At 35.4% G+C, this 18,022-nt stretch overlaps 1 protein-coding gene across 1 annotated transcript in view; it reads left to right on the top strand.

The window, feature by feature from the left end:
- Positions 1-15,799, top strand: part of KITLG (KIT ligand) — a 48,468-nt gene extending 32,669 nt beyond the window's left edge. The window contains exons 3-10 of the mRNA XM_087968071.1: positions 4,565-4,627; positions 6,589-6,771; positions 7,655-7,814; positions 9,111-9,200; positions 10,956-11,065; positions 12,205-12,281; positions 12,745-12,831; positions 14,598-15,799. Coding sequence (XP_087824197.1) covers positions 4,565-4,627; positions 6,589-6,771; positions 7,655-7,814; positions 9,111-9,200; positions 10,956-11,065; positions 12,205-12,281; positions 12,745-12,784 — 723 coding nt within the window. The 3' untranslated portion in view covers positions 12,785-12,831; positions 14,598-15,799. The remainder of the gene's footprint in view (positions 1-4,564; positions 4,628-6,588; positions 6,772-7,654; positions 7,815-9,110; positions 9,201-10,955; positions 11,066-12,204; positions 12,282-12,744; positions 12,832-14,597) is intronic.
- Positions 15,800-18,022: the final 2,223 nt, after the last annotated feature.

The raw sequence follows: 18,022 nt of genomic DNA, 5'->3' as shown, positions 1-18,022 counted from the left end.
ATTTTGCATTAAAATCATATGCAGAGATATGTGCTTTGATAGATTATCCTAGGTATATCCATTTCTAAAATTAATTAAAGTGGACTATGAAATCCCCATTTAAAAATAGTTAAAAATATTGGTTCTTTAGTATCAATAGAAAGTGACAAATTTTGTAAAAAGTTCACAATCCTAGGAAATGAATATTTCAAACTAATTTTACTGTTTTCTTTTGAATATTACTTGTTTTATAGGATTGAGAGATGTAAATGACATTATCTTGCCAAATACTAGCTCTTCCCTTAATTGAGTGACCTCTTTTATTAATTAGACAAATGAGTCTAGTATAACAAATTTAAATGGGATATGTTACTTCGATTAGGTACTAGTTGAACTCTAGCTACTTACCTATTAACAAGGATCTTATTAGCACTGACTGATCGTTAAGCACATTTTAAATTGGCTCATTCTTTCTGAAAACTGTTGGACAGTATCCAAGAAGCCAAACTCTTCTATAGCATCTATTTTGGAAAAAAAAATCATGCTTGAAAACATGGCAGATGCCATTCAGTTTAGAATGCAGATGAGCAGCCCAGAACCCTACAGGCCTAAAAGCCATCCCAGAATAAACATAACAATAATTTTCAGACCCATTGTTTTCACTTTACAAAATTTTGGTGGATTGTTTAATACAGGGGTGTTAAACTCAATTTCATTGAGGGCCACATCAGGATTGGGCTTGACCTTGGAGGGCTGGTGGGGGCGTGGACATGGTGGGCATGACACGGGACCACACATCCGCAGATATGCTTTTATTATTATATTCTTTCAAGAATGAACTGAGGCAGGCATTGAAGAAAGAAACAATGTTTATTGTAACAAAGAAACAGGTTACCCTAGTCTGCTGATATGTTGCTGAATCGGCCAGCTGACAGGTAACAGCTGATGTTGTCTGACAGCTACCTTTTATAGTTCACTGTCAGGCTGCTCAGCCAATCAGAACAAACAAAACTCCCGGTCAAAATGTGGACCAACAAATAGAACTTCTGTAGAACACAATATTTATAAACTTATAAAAATAGGGAGGTGTACATTTCTGTGATTTTGTTTTTTTTAAAATACTTACTTGATCTACTTGATCACCTTATGAGAGAAAGACCAGATCAAACTGACTCCATAGGAAGACTAGAACTACAAAATAGTTGACATAGGCTACAGTAGCAGAATCCTGCAAGCCTAAAAGGTAAAGTATTTTATTTTTCCACCCTTTTATAACCTTCTGAGCCTAGAAGGTTGGGCCTAGAAGGCCTCCTGGATCACTCTGGAGGTTCTGTTTTGAGCCTGGAAGGCCTCCTGGACTACTCCGGAGGTTAAAAGCAGTTGTGGGAGGGGCGCACCCTGCCCACACCCCATTTTTGCTAGCAGAGACACTGCGAGCCGGTCCTTTGCTATTTCCAGACCGGCCCCATGGGCCAGATCTAAACACCCCATAGGCTGGATCCGCCCCATGAGCCTTGAATTTTGACTCCCCTGGTTTAAAAGTTATAACTGTATACCTTTAAAAAGAAAAACAAACCCATTTTAGATCCATTTTTTTTATTTTACAGAGTTTTCATGGATTGTTTAAAAGTTAGTATTGTATCACTTTTAAAAAATCCCCATATTTGAAAGACCCAATATAAATTAAATAAATTTCAAGGTAAAATCCCTTTTGAACCCTTATTCTAGCTCAAAATTAAAGTAAAAAAAAAATCTGGAATGTTTGATCTTACCAACTCTGGTGATGCCATGCCATCACTGGGTCCTCATCCCCTATAACCGCTAATCAGGATATAAAAAGAAAACGTTGCTCATTCTTCTTTTGGCGAAATTCATTAGTAGAATAGAAGTGCTGTCAGTTTGAGAACTATATATAGAAGTTATAACTTAGGATTTATTGCACTAAAGCATGATTTGTTTTTATTTTTTTAAAAAAAACATAGTGGCTAGGTTCCACAATGCACTAAGGCTAAGCCATGAAACATTAAAAGCAAGTGCAGTATGGTGGTTAGAGTGTGACTGGAGATATCTAGGTTCAAGTGTACCCACAGCTACAAAAGTTCATTAGGGACTTGAGGCCATTCATTCTTTCTCAACCCAACGTACCTCTCAAGTTGGTGTTTGGAAGGAAAATGTGGAAAGAGAGAACAGTATGCATGCTATTTTTAGCTCATGAAAAGAAGGCAAGATAAATATCTGTCTACACATAAATGAACTAAAATGATCATATGCATACACATAATCAGGCAATGAATTTGATTTTTGCCTGATTATGTGATATGCATAATGATGATATTTCAGCTCTCTGTGAAATCATCAATATGATGAGCTCGTTTTATGTCCAAACTGAGAGATGAAGCCTATGAAATAATAACCTGTTGTTAGGAGAAGCAATTATATAAGAATGCTCAATTAATAGGACCTGGGCTAGATTTGTTACAAACAAATTTTGCCAGCTTAACCTTATCTCCTTTGACAAAGTTGGAAAATACTACAGACATAGTGCACCTGGACTTCAGGCACTTTGACATAGTGCCTTGTGATATTCCTCGACATAAAATGGTGAAATATGAGCTACTGTACCTCTGTTAGATGGGCCTACAGTTGGCTAAATGATCACATCCAAAGAGTGTTCCAGACTGGCCATGCTTAATTTTGGAAGGAAGTATGTAGTGGAGTAACACAGCTCTCTGTCCTGGTCCTTGTGCCACTGAATATTTTTATTGGAGACTTAGGTGACTCCCTCACCCATATATAACATTTGCAGGTGACTCATACATTTTTAATAAAAGGCAGAAAATTCAAAAAGCTCTGGACAGACTTGAATAGATGACAGAAATGAATAGGAAACAAAGAAACATAAGATTTATGCATCTATATAGGAAGAATGTAAGGCACAAATGGGGGAGTCCTGGCAACAGTACAAAAAGGATTTGGGTATACTGGATGACCACAAATTAAACATGAACCAGCGGTATAATAGAGCTGCTAAAAACATAAATGTTATCTTTGGGGCATTAACAGACGATGGAGTCAAAGTAACAGGGAGTAATTATTCCATTTTATGCTGACCTGGTTGGATCTCACTTGGAATAGTGTCCACCACACTTTAAAAAAATACAAGAACATATTAAAAAATTTTTTAGAGAGGGACTATCAAGTTTTGTGAGGAGTATGGAAATCAGGCCCTGTGAGAAGAATGATTACAGGATCTGCGGATGTTTAGATTACAAAAAAATATTACTAAGTCATATTATGATAGCAACCTTCCAATTAGAATATGAAGGCTTTCAAGAAGGGCTATGGAAAAAAGGAATGGGGCAACTCATCGCAGCCAGTTCAGCATAGCCAGGTCACCTGTTGCCAAGTCACTGCAGGACAACCACATGGCTAATTTGCCATGGGGATAACTCACTGCAGAAGACCAGAGGAAGAGTTGGGTGAGTGAGCAAGTAGTGGGTAGAGCGCACTACTCCAGGCCGTAGAGACTAAGGACAGCAGCAGTGGGCAGGGCAAGCAGCTGGGAGGTGGTGGAGGCTGGGCCATCCCATTTTCACACATCCCACTGCTGCTGTTCTGCATTGTGTTCCAGGCTGAAGAGACTGAAGATGGCAGTGATGGGCAGGGAAATGGCCACGGGGGTGTCCCATTTTCACATTCTCATTGCCACCGCCATCCCCAGCCTCTTTGGCCCAGATTTTGGCACAGCAACAGTAGCAGTGGCAGATGGTGTGAAAATGGGATGTCCCTGGCCACTGCCACCTCCCTGCCGCCCATCCTGCTCACCGCCACCATTCCTGACGTCTTTTGCCCAGAGCTTTGTGCAGCAGCAGTGTCGGGTGCGGGGTGAAAATGAGAAGCCCCTGGCCGCCACTCTGTGCTCTGCCCATCCTCTCATTTGCTCATTTGCCTGGCTCACCTTCCAGCAACCTGTGGCAAGTTGTATATGTAAAATTGTCCTGCAGCAATTTGGTGGCAGTGAGTTGGCAGAGGCGACTTGGCAACAGTGAGCTGGTGATCCTGAGATAGCCACAGCGAGTTATCCTAGAGCCATGGAAAAATATACTGACTCACTACAGAATTCAGATAAAACGGCAAAACAAGCCATTGTGAGACTTAGATCATGTACTCCACCTCTTTCTCTTTCATAGGCAAGAGAACAAAGCAGAACAAAGTTCAGTTTGATATTTCACATACAAGTGATACCCTGACAAACAATAAACCAGGATTCAACCTAGTGCCCTTCATCATTCACAGTAGCAAAGGATTAAAACAAATATGGTCAAAAATACCGGAAAGGCAGTTCTTCAACAAGGAACTGAAAGAAGTTGTTTGAAAATAAATCTGAACTGACTCTATTGGGTGGTACATAATTCATTAAAAAAATATTAGCATTAAAAAATGCTCATTGCACTATCATTCAAATGGCATGTTAGGTAAACATGTTAAGTTGTCACAGGCATGATTGGACTTTATATGTTTAGCTTTGTTTCTGTTTATTTCCTTAAATAGCTAAATTGTTTTTCATGTTCTTTGTTGTCTGTAGGTTGGAAATCTTCCAGATGATTATATGATAGCTCTTAGATATGTCCAGAAGACAGACACACTGGTATGTAAAGCTATTGGAGTTATTTCAAAACATAAACATACACAGCATCAATTATTCTTGCTTTTAAATTTTTGGAAATGCAAACAGGTTGTGAACGTTTTAATTCAAAGACTTTTCAAAAGGTTTTTCTTATAATATTATATTCTGGCCAGAAACCATTACATTCCTGTTGGTAAATTAAACTTTTCCATTGAAATTCTATTAAAATTTAACATGCTGCATTTTAACTGGTTTTTCCCCATATATTTTATTTAATAATAACTTGAAATAAATATGTACAAAGGAGCAATATAATTTTAATTATTTGTATATGCGTAGTAATCAGATGAGTGAAGCAGCCTATGACTCAACCTATCTAAATCTTCAGTTATATAAAATGAATCATTTTCCCATGGTAGATGGGAACAGGAAATCTTTGATTTTATGCAGCAGGAATGTTGTAAGATTTTTATGCCTGCATTTCTTCTGTATCCTCTAAATTGCAAACTTGGAGGTGTGTGGTTACTGACATACTCACAGTATTAATAAGGAATTTTGTTCATCTAATTAAATTGTAAAGAACATAATATTATAAATGGTTTCCTGCCAAGCCTCTGATTTTTCCTGGCCAAAAAACAGACATAACTGCAATGTTTTAAGGTTGTTTCTTTGCTGCTAATTAAAAGCCTAATTAAATCTGCTTGCTGGCAGAGAGAATAATAACTTTGTACGTGTGAGAGAGAAAGATAACCATCTTTTCTTTAGTGAGTACTCAAAAACATCTTGTGAATACACTTGGTTTTATTTGCCATGGTGGCAGTATTCTATGGGCTTAGAAGCACCACCAGTTCCAACTTTGGACAAATCATTTTTTTAAAAAAAGATATGTAGGGCTACACCAGATAGAGCCATGGTGGCAGAGTGGTTAGAATGCAGAATTGCAGTCTAATTCTGCTGACTGCCAGCAGTTTAATTCTGACCAGCTCAAGGTTGACTCAGCGTTCCATCCTTCTGAGGTAAAATGAAAACCCAGATTGTTGGGGGTGATTCTGTAAACCACTTAGAGAGGGCTATAAAGCACTATGAAGCATTATATAAGTCTAAGTGCTGTTGCTACAACACTTCATATAACAATTAGGCAGGAAAGTCTTATAGGATAGAGATCTCAGTAGATGCTCAATAATATCTTTTAATACTAATAATATTAATAATAATAACTTTTAAATCTAATAGTATTTTCAAACTGAGTTTGATGTTCATAACTGGAAATCAATGTCTGTCCTACAATATTAATGGGATTTGGTACTATTAGGATCCACACAGTAGTGTAAGTCAAAATCAGACAAACCTCATTATGACTTATTGTGATGTATGAACACACTTCGTGTTAGTAAAATATGTTCACTGTTACGGTGAACAGAGTCTATATATAAATGAAGCAATTGTTAATGCATAGTGGTTCTGACATGTAATTTGTATTCCTGATATGCAACATGAAATGCATCTTTAAAATATAGGACAAATTCAGTGCAGCATGAATATTGGATCCTGTACCTTGAAAATGTTGCTAAGAAAACTGTGTGGAGCTTTTTATTGTCATCACCAGTAGTCAAGATTCATAAACACACTGAATTGGGATGAACAAGATAAAATAGATCTTAATTCTTTTTCTTTATAAGTAAAAGAATAAATAGATGAAATTAGTGGACATGGAGAAACAAGTACAATTAGCAGAAATCTGCTGACAGTCACATATCCATGCATATTAATGGCAGTTGAATATTAGTTTAACAAAGTGCAAAATAATGTTTCCAAGGCAGATTAGGTTGAGGTAGTTTATAAATGTTGATAGGTGGATAGATAGAAAAAGAATGAATGAATAAATGTAATAGTGTGTTGAACTACTTTTTTTTACAATTGTACATTATTAAAGCATGCACAGAATATAATCTCTTTTTTTCCTTTGTTATCATTTCTGATAGCCTTACCACTGTTGGTTGCATTTGATGGTCCCTGAATTGTTAAACAGTCTACATAATCTGCTCAATAAATTCAAAGAATTTCCAGATATGTCAAATGTCTTGAGTAACTATTCAATTATCAATAAACTAAGAAGGATCATCACTGATGTGATGGAATGCTTATCTTCTACCACATATAATAAGGTAATAATATAAATCTGAACTTTCCTCTATATTACTAAATAATACTCTGAGATATTAATGTATAAGAATGGGTGATTGTAACATAATGTTTTTGCAGAGATTACCTTGCTATTATAATAAACCAAACATTAATAATGGTTTATTAAATCATGACATCTTATAAGTAATTCCTTCATTTATTTATATATTTAATTATATATAATTTCAATGTTTACATATATTTATGTATTATATTTATACCCTCCCTTGTGTTTGTTTGGTTGTAGTGGAACATAAAGATAATATATAAATAATTCTTGCATGCAATTCAATTTCTTCTATCCCTGTATTTAAATATGTCTATTTAACATATACATAATATTTTGTACATATATTTGATGCATTGAAGTTGTGTCAAATTCAGTAGGACTTATTTGAAATGTATTCTCTGAGTAGCAAGTATAGCTTGCTTGCATTGCTAATAATTCTGTGGAAACAATACTTTGTTTTCATTAGTAATAGATGAAACAGAAATTTGGGAATATGAGTTCTCCAAGATACATGCCATACCTTTCCCCACTATACACCTCTGATTTAAAACATAAAATATGATATTGTAACATAAAGAAACTATGATGTCTAAAGCCAGCTTTAAACTTAGCTGCTTCAATTTGCAAAGTAAACCAAACCAATTCATGCTTTAGTATTTTAATTGTGTATTTAGTATTTATATAAAAAAGCTTTTCAGATGAATATGAATTTGCACAAAAGCACTCCAGTGTTTTTACCACTTCTAAATAATATACTCACCTAGGAAGGAATTGCTGCCTTATAATTTTCCCTGCATAGTGATATACTAGGTGGCCTTATTTTCTTAAAAACGGGAATCTATCCTCTTTCTCAGAATTATAGTCAACATGATCATCTATATGAAGAAGGTAAATTTGTTCCAGAAGAATTCTTCAAGCACTTTTACAGCACTATTAAGGCCTACAAAATCTTTTCAAAAAGACCAGAACAAAGTGACTGCATTCTTCCCTCAACAACAGAAGTCTCTCCAAATGGTAAATGTTCTTTTATATATAGAAATATTCACAAATGTCATGAATCACCTTTAATGGATTGGTGCCAAATTCAATATGAGCTTGTATTATACAGGGTAAATGTAACTTGGTTATATGCTGTTTGGAATAGAGCCATCTAGAAATATCAGTAATAAACAGTGCTTTGACTTTATAGACCCATACTCTGCTTTACCAAGGTCCTAAAGACACTGAGCACGTCAGCTGGAAAGCTGACAGCCTTGGTTTGAGACCAGAGTGCTATGTGACAAGGTGAGCTCCCAGCTTACTTGCCCCAGCTCCTGCCACCTAGCAGTTCAAAAGCATGCAAATGCAAGTGGATAAATAGATACCACTTTGGTGGGAAAGTAACAGTGTTCCGTGCACCTCAGCACATAGGCATGCTCACCACATGATCACGGAAATGTCTTCAGACAATGGTGACTTTCTCGGCTAAGAAATGGAGAAAGGATCAAAATCTTTCTACACTATTTAGCCCATTATTCCCTAGAACAATCCATATTCAAAATTCATGACTGTTATTTAATTTTTAAAACAAAATAAACAGCGGAATAATTTTATTTACCTCTTTACATCACTTTCATCCCAGTCTTCAATTGAGAAGGTTCCTGAAGGGTTTCCATGCAGGGTTTCCATGAAAGAGAAGCCTTTTTCACAAGTTTTTTATATCAAAAGTACAGGTAGCTAGAACAAAATTGATGATGACATAAAGCAAGCCTTCAGGATTTTGTAGAATATATTTTTTGAACATAGAATAGCAATAGCACTTAGACTTATATACTGCTTCACAGCCTTCTCTAAACAGTTTCCAGAGTCAGCATATTGCCCCCAACAATCTGGGTCCTCATTTTACCACCTTGGAAAGGATGGAAGGCTGAGTCAACCTTGAGCCTGGTGAGATTCGAACTGCCAAATTGCAGGCAGGCAGCAGAAGTAGCCTGCAGTACTACATTCTACCACCATGGCTCTGAATATAAGAAATTTAGCTGCTCTGTTTCTATTATAGCTATTTACTTCTGATCACATAGACTTTTTTTTAATTGTCTGAATTGTCTAAATATTATAAAGTAATAAAAAGTAGAGGTTTCCCCCCCGAAATGGGTCCAGCTTTATTGTAATAGGAAACTCCCACATGTGGTCCTCGGTGTATCCAGCTCAGGCTGGGAAAGAATTTCAGGAATACTGAACGATGACCCAAGGGTTTCATTTTGTATTATGCAACTTCCTATGTGCTATTTATATATATAAATAAACCCTGACATATTATTTCTGTCTCAGATTCAAGCATCAGTGTCACAGAGCCATTTTTATTACATCCTGTAGCGGCCAGTTCCCTTAGGAATGATAGCAGTGGCAATAACAGCAACAGTAAGTGTAAACAATTGCTTTCAATATTGTCATATTAATTGTGGAGGTGGGAAAGAAAAGCAGCCATATCCTCAGGATCCATTGGTTAAATAAACTTCTTTGCCAGCTGAGGAAAGAAACAAGCGGCAAACATGTCTAATAGCACTCAACATCAATATAACTTCTTAACATGAAGCATAGAGCTTGGAGAAGAAGCACATGGTTTTGCTTTGGTTGGTGTTAAATTTTGGTAATTAGAATTGTATGGCCTTTATAGAAAATGGAAAATTGAAACAATATACATAAGCTTATTTTAATTATTTCATAACATACCCTTGACAAGTAACATAATGGCACCAGGGTGAGGTTACTTTTCCTCATTCATCTCTTTCTCCTCCCACTTCTGCTTCAACCTGGGAAGCATTAAATTATTAGAGCTTGATGAAGCTGTGATAGTTTTTTTTTCTAAAGTCTAAGAACAAATGTAGTGCTCAATCCCACTTTTTTTTTAAATGAAGGAAGCTTACTAGTTGGGAAGGTGAAGAAGTTTCTTTATGATTTCAACATTTACTGGACTGTATAAATCATAAGATGAAATGGACAAGGAATCAATTTCTTGCATTGCCAGATTTTGTGAGCCCCCAAATCTGCCACTTCAGTTTACAGTCTAGGGACTGTATTTTGTAAAGCTAGGGTCAGGTATATAAGTGATTTTCTCTAAATATTTCAGAATTAAGAAACCAGATGGGAATATCACTATATTCAAAGAAAACAGTAAAGTGAAATGAGGACACAGCAAATGTATGTGCATGTGTGTGTGTGTACATATGCATATGATGGTTGTCCCACATAAGAATAATGCAAAAATATTGGAAGTCACCATACATAGATATAGGAGCTGAGTCACACCAAGATTCCAAATTAAAACAACTTCCAGAGGTAGAATAATTACTATCTTAAAATCACTGCTGTACAAACCTGTGCTAATCATGGTTGGGACAGTGGGGTTCAGATAGACAGCAGGTTGCTAGCTGCTGCTTCTTTTAGCTATTTTAACTTGTAGTATTTCTGATCTACAGTGATGGCTTAGCAGATAGCAATTTTAAGATGTGTGGACTTCAACTGTTAGCATTCCCTTAATCAGCATGCTGGCTGGGGAAGTGTGGGAATTGATGTCCACATGTTTTGAGGTTGCTAAGGTTGAGAAACACTGTTATAGGCTAAGTCTTAGTATAGTTTGCCATTCAAATGTTCAGATAAGCAAAAGTGCCCCATCTATTATTTCAGTAGCCAATGGAATTGCTCTTGCTAATAGTACTCTGTTCTGCAATGAAGAATAGGGGAAATCCTTGTCATTTTCCAGTTCATGCTGCTCTGCCTTTTGAGAATTCACATCTGAGAGCTTCTAAGCATATTTTTTTCTAATAGATTATGTGGTGTACTTTAAATGGGGAGGGGAAAACCTTTAGCAGAAAATCCAGCCAAGAGAAAACAAGAAGATAACTTGGTAAGTGTTCCTTTGCAGATGGTTACATGGGATTATAAAGTTGCCAGAATGTTTGCCTTTCCCGAGTGAAGTGCAAATAAAGCTGTGAATTTCAGGCAGCCAAACACTTCCTAATAAAACCACAAACTATTTTAAAAGTATCATTTGAAATGTAAGCAGTAGAAAAGTATTACCAAATACATGAGTCACAGGTTTAACATTGTTACCCTGGAGATTTTGTTTTGTTTTAATCTGTCTTCATTAATCCAAAATGTTTTTTTTAATTCCAGAAGCAGAATTGGACTTCCTCAGTAAGTCTAGCAATCAAGTATTGAGCATAGCACTTTCATCATTGTTGGCTTTTGTCTTTGGCTTTGTTTTGGGAGCCATATGCTGGAAGGTGAGAAATATCAAATATATGATTGGTTAAAGAGGATACTAAATTGAAGTATCATATATTATATGCCCTTGTGCGAAGTACCTTGGTTTCATGTTAAGCAAACATATCAATAAACCTTTTTCAAACAGATTTGAGGAAAGAGGTGGTTTTTTAAAAAACTTTCTATGTTTCTAGAACTAGAAACATTTTACTATCCTTTCCCTTCCTCCTTCCATCCTATCTAGAGGCAGATAATTTGTTGGCAGAGGATAGTTTTCCAGTGTGGAATTAGATTCCATAGTGAAGAGGAATAGGTTTTGATGTAGAATTGAATGCTAGTTTGGAATTGGCAACAGCAGTGTGATTTCGTAGGCTTGCAATGATAAATATTTTTAAATGCTGCAAAATTCAAAAGCTTCCAGGATTGCCAGGCCCAATTGATGTAGTATTATCCAGTAGAACAGGGGTCCCCAGTCCATGGACCGGTACCAGGCCTCACAGACAAGTGAAGCCCCATCAGATACAGGCAACACACGAAACCACACCCCCTCTGGTCCACAGAAAAACCTCTCTCCACGGAACAGTTCCCTGGCGCCCAAAAGGTTGGGGGCCACTGCGGTAGAAGTCTACCAAAAAATACTCTTAGCTAATCCACACAATTAGGACTATAGATGATTGTGGATATTAGCTGAGAGTAATATTACTTTTCCCAGGATAAAATTACTGTGATTTGAAGTTTGCACTGCCTACAGTTATGAAGAATAGTATCACAATGAGTGGTATAATGTAACCCTTCCACAACAATTAAATAATAACAGTACAAAGAGGCACAAAGGTTATTTTGCCTTCATATCTTTCTGCTATCAATAAATAGTAAGAAAAATGTCGGCTGAAAGAAAATTTATACACATATACATATATTTTATGTACAAAAGCAGTGGAAAACTATTTCCGTGCTTTATGGTTGCCAAGATAACTACATGGACATATGATCTGCCAGAGGTGGGATCAATGCCAAAAAAAAGGAGATTTGACATCTATTCTTTTCCTCTTTCAGCTGAGTTACATGTTTTTAATATTTCATTTTTTAAAAAATTGCAATTGATTATATTGTATTTTTTCTATTTTACCATACATCCTGTTTTCTTATTTTTCTATAGAAAAGGATTTGCAGGCATATACTACAAATTCACCAGACTACACAATCTAACATCAACCAAGATGATAATGAGATAAGGTATTTTAATTTAATTTTGAGTCAATTGTCTGTTAGGATACTATTTCCTCAATTTCAATATATAGTTTGGAACTTTTGATCCTGAAAGATTCTAGGACTCTTAAGATGTGTACCTCATGACCTGTGTTAGACTTTTCTGAAGTTGCAATTCTGCACAGGTTTACTACATGATGGCTACACAATGTAATATGCAAGCATTATAAAATTGCAAAATGGAGAGTTTAGAAGTCTCTGTTGTTGACAGTTCTGTTCTCTTTATGTCTAATTGATGCATTTCCCCCTGCACTATATATTGTTATATTCTAAAACATTATTTCCATACAAATATATTTTAAAATAGGTAATTGTGGAGCATTCTTAACAAATAAGGGCTGTTCTCCATCTGAAATTATTTTTATAATTTCAAAAACAGATTAATCACAAAACACTAAAAAAGCACTTTGTTTTTTTATTTCTTTTTCAGTATGTTGCAGCACAAAGACAAATCGCTTCTACAAGTGTAGCTGTTTCTTTTTTATATATACACTGTTACTGCTTCCTGTCCAGGCAAGTATTGAAAGAGAGTATTTGAATTTATCACTGAGGGGTTTCAAGTGACTAGTTGACTGAACTTTATAGTAATTCTTTTAGGGTTTCTCATATAAACCTATATACCATCAAAACATTGATATTCTCCCCTTTTTAACAATGCAGCCATAGTCTATAAAATAATCTCCCTTCTTACTCTCTTTTAAATAAGCATTTAAAATGATGGCTTATTACATGAACATCTGAGCCTTTGCGCTGGGACACAGGGACAGGCTGTGCCTCTTAGAAACTATAATTTCATCTTGTGCTGGAAGATTTCCCCATCATTGGCACCTCTGTAGCTCAGCTATGATGCAAAAGGAATTCCTGACAATTCCTGAGCAACTTTGGCTTCTTTTAAGACCTGCCCATGGGGTATCAAAGTAAATTCACAGTTGCTAATATGGATAGTCTTGGACTTACGGGCAATTGTTCAGTGACTGGAGTTACAAAAGGATGCTGAAAAAATGGACTTCCACCTATGCCACAGTTACGTGATAAAAATTCCAATCTTGACAGCCTACCCACACTTACATCGGGGCACTTCAACTCCCCCATCACCTATTCCCACCCCCCACATCACTGACCTTTTGGCTGGCTTGCACCCTGTTCTGCAATGCAGCAAGCAGCCTTAGAATGACATGGCTCTGAGGCTATTTACCATACAACAGGAAGCCGGAGCCACCCCAGTCTGCTCTAGCAAACATCAGAAAGTATTCATTATATTGCCCAGTTGTCTTTGCTTCCCAGCCTCAAGTGCTCCCCCACCTTAACCCAGCAAGCACCAGCAAGTATTCATTTGCCCAACTGCCTTCTCTTCTAGCTTCCCACTTCGACCTTTCACCTTTTGCTACTTCCTTTTTGGATCCAGCCTCTTGAGGGAACTTTTCTACTTTTTTCTCTTCATTCCAAAGACAGTGCTTCTTTGTAAAGCTGCACTGTCTTTATAAAGCTTCAATCTCTTTCCAAAGGCATTCCAAAGACAGCACAGCTTTACAAAGACAACACATCATTCAGAAGGCTGCACTGCCTTTCCTAAGGTGTTCCAAAGATAGCTCAGTTTTACAAAAACATGCTGCCTTCAGAAGAAGTAAGAAAGTAAGAAAGGTTTCACTGGAGAATTTGGGCCCAAAACAGCAGCAGCAAAAGGTGAAAGATCCGTGCAGGGGCCTGGGAGGGAGGGCTCTGGTGAAGAAATGTTTGCTGAGGTGGACTGGGAGTGAATAAATGCTGCTGATGTTTCCTGACCAGACTGTACAGTATATGGGCTAGGAGAGAGAAAGTAGATGGGTGAATGAATGCCAACTGTAGTGGGCTGAAGTGATGGAGGCTGCTTTGGCCATGGCAAGTAGCCCTAGAACCGCTAGTCAAGCCTTTGAAATGTATTATTTGTTCATTCGTTCGTTCATTTTATTCATTCATTCTTTATTCTTTCATAATTTTATTTGCTTTTATATTTTGCTTTAGTTTATATGTTTTTTAAAAATATTGATAGCTGCTTTAAGTATGAAATAAATGAAAAGAGTGGCTGTAGGTTGAATAAAGGAGAATGAAACCACATTGTACTTTGAATCAAGTACTGAGTAAAATTGAAGGCTTTCTTTGGGATTCTTTCATTATCAAGGCAGCCTTTGCAATTTCTATGTGAAATATCTTCTACTAATATGAGAAGTTGAACATTTGTCACTAAAATAGCTTTTGAAATATTGAGACTTTCAGCTTTTTCCTCCCTTCCCTCTCTCCAGGCAGCTAACAGTTCTAAGTTTGCTTCATAAATGAAGCAGCTTTAAGCATATTTGTATTCCTTTTGGAGTGACAGACTGAGTCTGCATCTGTTGCTGTTTCCCGTGACTCCATATTCACAATATAGAGCTGTGGATTAAAGCTGTGTTACTGTGAAACCAACGTGGAATTCAACATCACTAGAGAAAAGAGTTTACAGCAAAAAGGATTACCACTTTTAATGTAGAGCAAAGTGGATCTGCAGTGGATTTTAGTAAATGCAGTAAGAAGATTTATGTGATCCAAAATATAAGGAAGTTTGAATTGGATACACAAATGGAGACTATGAATAGAAGAAATATGTGGAAATGGACAAAAATAGGAAACTTCAGAAATTTTTATGTCTTGCAAATAAGTTTATGCAATGGACTAATGTGCTAGTTTTCTTTCATCAGTGGAACTGGGCTAATAGTGAGAGAAAGTTTCATTTAAAATCAGATACAGTAATTTCGAAAGATATAAGTGGAGTTTAATTTTCTGTCAAAAATTTTATACAGTTTGACAATGTTGTTAATGTCTGTTGAGTAGAAGTGATCTAAATGCAAATATTCTAGGTTGGCCCATTGATAGTTGCAAGGAAGATTATCAGTTATATTATCCAATATATGGGGTTGGGGGGGCAGAATATAAATTGTTATCTGGGATAACTATCATGAAACTGAATCAAAGTACTTAAACTATTCTTGATACTAACAGAAATTAGGTCATCTCAAAGATAGTAAGTTTACTTTAACTTTTTATATATGTCCTTGAATATTTTGAAATAAATTTTAAAAGCAACACTCATTACATCATTTTGAATTCTCCATTAATTATTATTCCTTCAGCTCAAGTGGAAAGAATTATTTGTCTAAATATTTCTCAGCCTTTTGATAATTGTAACAAAACTCTGGACAATAATTCCCAGGTGAAAAATTACCAGTCATGAACTTCAGTGAAACACTAAAAACATTGTAACCTGTATATAATGTTAAGTTATTTTTTTTTCCTGAAAATGGATTTGAAGAATTTTATTTTCTATGAAATAGTTGGATTACTCTACATTCCAAACCACTAATCCAATAATAAGTTTAAACTATTGTAAGTTTAATTAAACTATTGTTAAATTTTCCTTTATGGTGCATTGATAAAAAAAAACCTGTGCTGAATAAATGCTTTATTTAAACGTCCACATTTTTACATTTATTTATTTTCATATCTGTCACAGTCTCTTAGAAAGCTATGTAACATATTTAGGATTGACTAAAATAACAGAAACCTGGATTCCTAATTTTGGCTAATCTTGAAACAAATGCATATGGCCTGTATCAATATGCTGTACTGGGAAGAAAGGATGAATGATTTATAAACTAAGGCATAGAGCTGTTCTGTTTATTAAACAGCATTCTCACAATACCAGGCAGTGTTTTATACTGAACCTAAAGGTATAATTCTGCTTATAAACAATACTATATCATAGTCAAATAAAAATCTTTAAAGATCCAAATAAATTTTTCCATGTCATTAATATAATGTTATTGCATAGAAGTAGTCTTGGAAACTGAGTAGCAAAGAAATATGTGTAATAGATAAATAAATGGACAAATTCTCTGCCAGTACATTGCATAAAATCTCAGGATTGGGGCTTGATTAGCCAAAGATTTCCATTAGCTTTTTGGTATTATTGAGCAAAACAAGGCCACCTGCAGAAATTCTTTCATTTCTGTTTTACTAGGAAAAATTGTTTCTCCTTATAAATTTCATATGAAGTGCATATGGTGATGCTAATTTTTATGTGGAATGCAAAAGAGGTAAATAAGGTATAGCCTAATGATAACAGTTTCAGTCTGTTTGTTTTGACCCATTGTTAATACAAACTTGTATCAAATTGTCTATTATTTTCTCAGTATCATAAAACTCTTCAGATGATACATTATATAATCATTAAATAAAAATACTTTTCATACATATTTGAAACTATATTTTTACAATTATGTAATTTATCTACATCCTTTGTAATTTTATTTGATTTCATATTGATATATAAAGAAGTTTATATATTATATTTAGGTTAATTAATCTATTTACTTGTCATAGGAGAAGGATCATCAGCCATTATAATTGTCCTTTTTCTTGGAACAATATAACATTCTAAAATCTTGTCATCTTTATTTATCACAGCTATGTGACATTCTGAAAAGAATTCAAATAATCTCATCATATATTGTGAAGAATATATGTCTATGGATTATTAACACTAGATGCACTTAATGGTTTTAAAAATACATAATTATACAAGTAAACAATAGATCTCTGGTTGTTAACTTAGATCTGCTTGTTAATTCACAAGGATTTTCATTGTTTGATGATTCAGTAGTTCCCTGTAAAGAGCAGAATACAAGTGGAGGGAATTGTGGTTGAATGCGATGGTGCAAGGAGGCCTTGTGATGTGGTGGGGCTTACTCTTAGTTTGCTCAGTGGGGATTCAGGCTTTACACAGCATGAGCCTTTAGAATGTGGATTAATTGAATCAACTGTTCCTGGATGGAAAAAGAAACAACAGCATCAAACATTTTACAGCATCATACAACAATTTACATCAGAATTGCAAGCCTGCTACTCTAGTTTAATAGCAAACAATGTTTGTAACTGTAACAGAAGGAAACAAATCTAATTTTTCATGACTTCTACATTAAAAAAAAATTTTTTAAAAAAATCTGCAGCTCAATAAAAATAGATACTTTTATGTTAGCCCCAGTCTTTGGATGATGTAAACCTTCCTAACTATGCTTTTTATATTGCTACTTTGGTTTACATTACCTGGTTAAGTGTATATAATTCTAGTTGACACATTAACATGGAGTGTTTCCATATGGGTTATCAGGAACTGTTTTGGCAGGAAATTAAACTTGAGGGTTTAGTTTTATTTCATTGTGGCAAAACCTGTTCAACACTGAAACATAATTAATATAACAAATTTAAGATGGTAGTAATTACAGCATATCACAATCTAGATTTTCTAGGAAGCTGTAAAGATCAGCAAATTTATTTTACTAGTAATTCCTTCAGTGCAGTTTGCCTTTTTCCAACAGCTGTGTGGTTCGTGTAGGGAAATGAAGAGCTTCTGGTCATCAACAGAAAATAAAATTGGACTAAAGCTGGTGCCAAGGGGAAAAGCCCAGTATTATGTCTATTACTCTGAAGTGTAAACAGATGAGATTGGAAGAAAAATGACTTTGAATTTGCTTTGTAGGTAAGGGCCTCAAGGGTAAAACATATGAGTCAGTAACTCAGTTACTGAACACAACAAAACTTTCAGTGGAGTTGAGAAAAAGCAGTATTTGCTTACTACTTTCTAAGTTTCCTCTGTTTTACTTCTTGGAGATAGTGTCTTTAATTCAGCTTTAATAACT

Source organism: Notechis scutatus, chromosome 6, assembly GCF_049901735.1.
Source record: "Notechis scutatus isolate UNSWTSFEM ecotype Mainland chromosome 6, rNotScu1.2, whole genome shotgun sequence".
Classification (NCBI taxonomy): Eukaryota; Metazoa; Chordata; class Lepidosauria; order Squamata; family Elapidae; genus Notechis; species Notechis scutatus.
The sequence above is the reverse complement of the archived record's forward strand: the minus strand, read 5'-3'. Positions and strand labels throughout refer to the sequence as shown.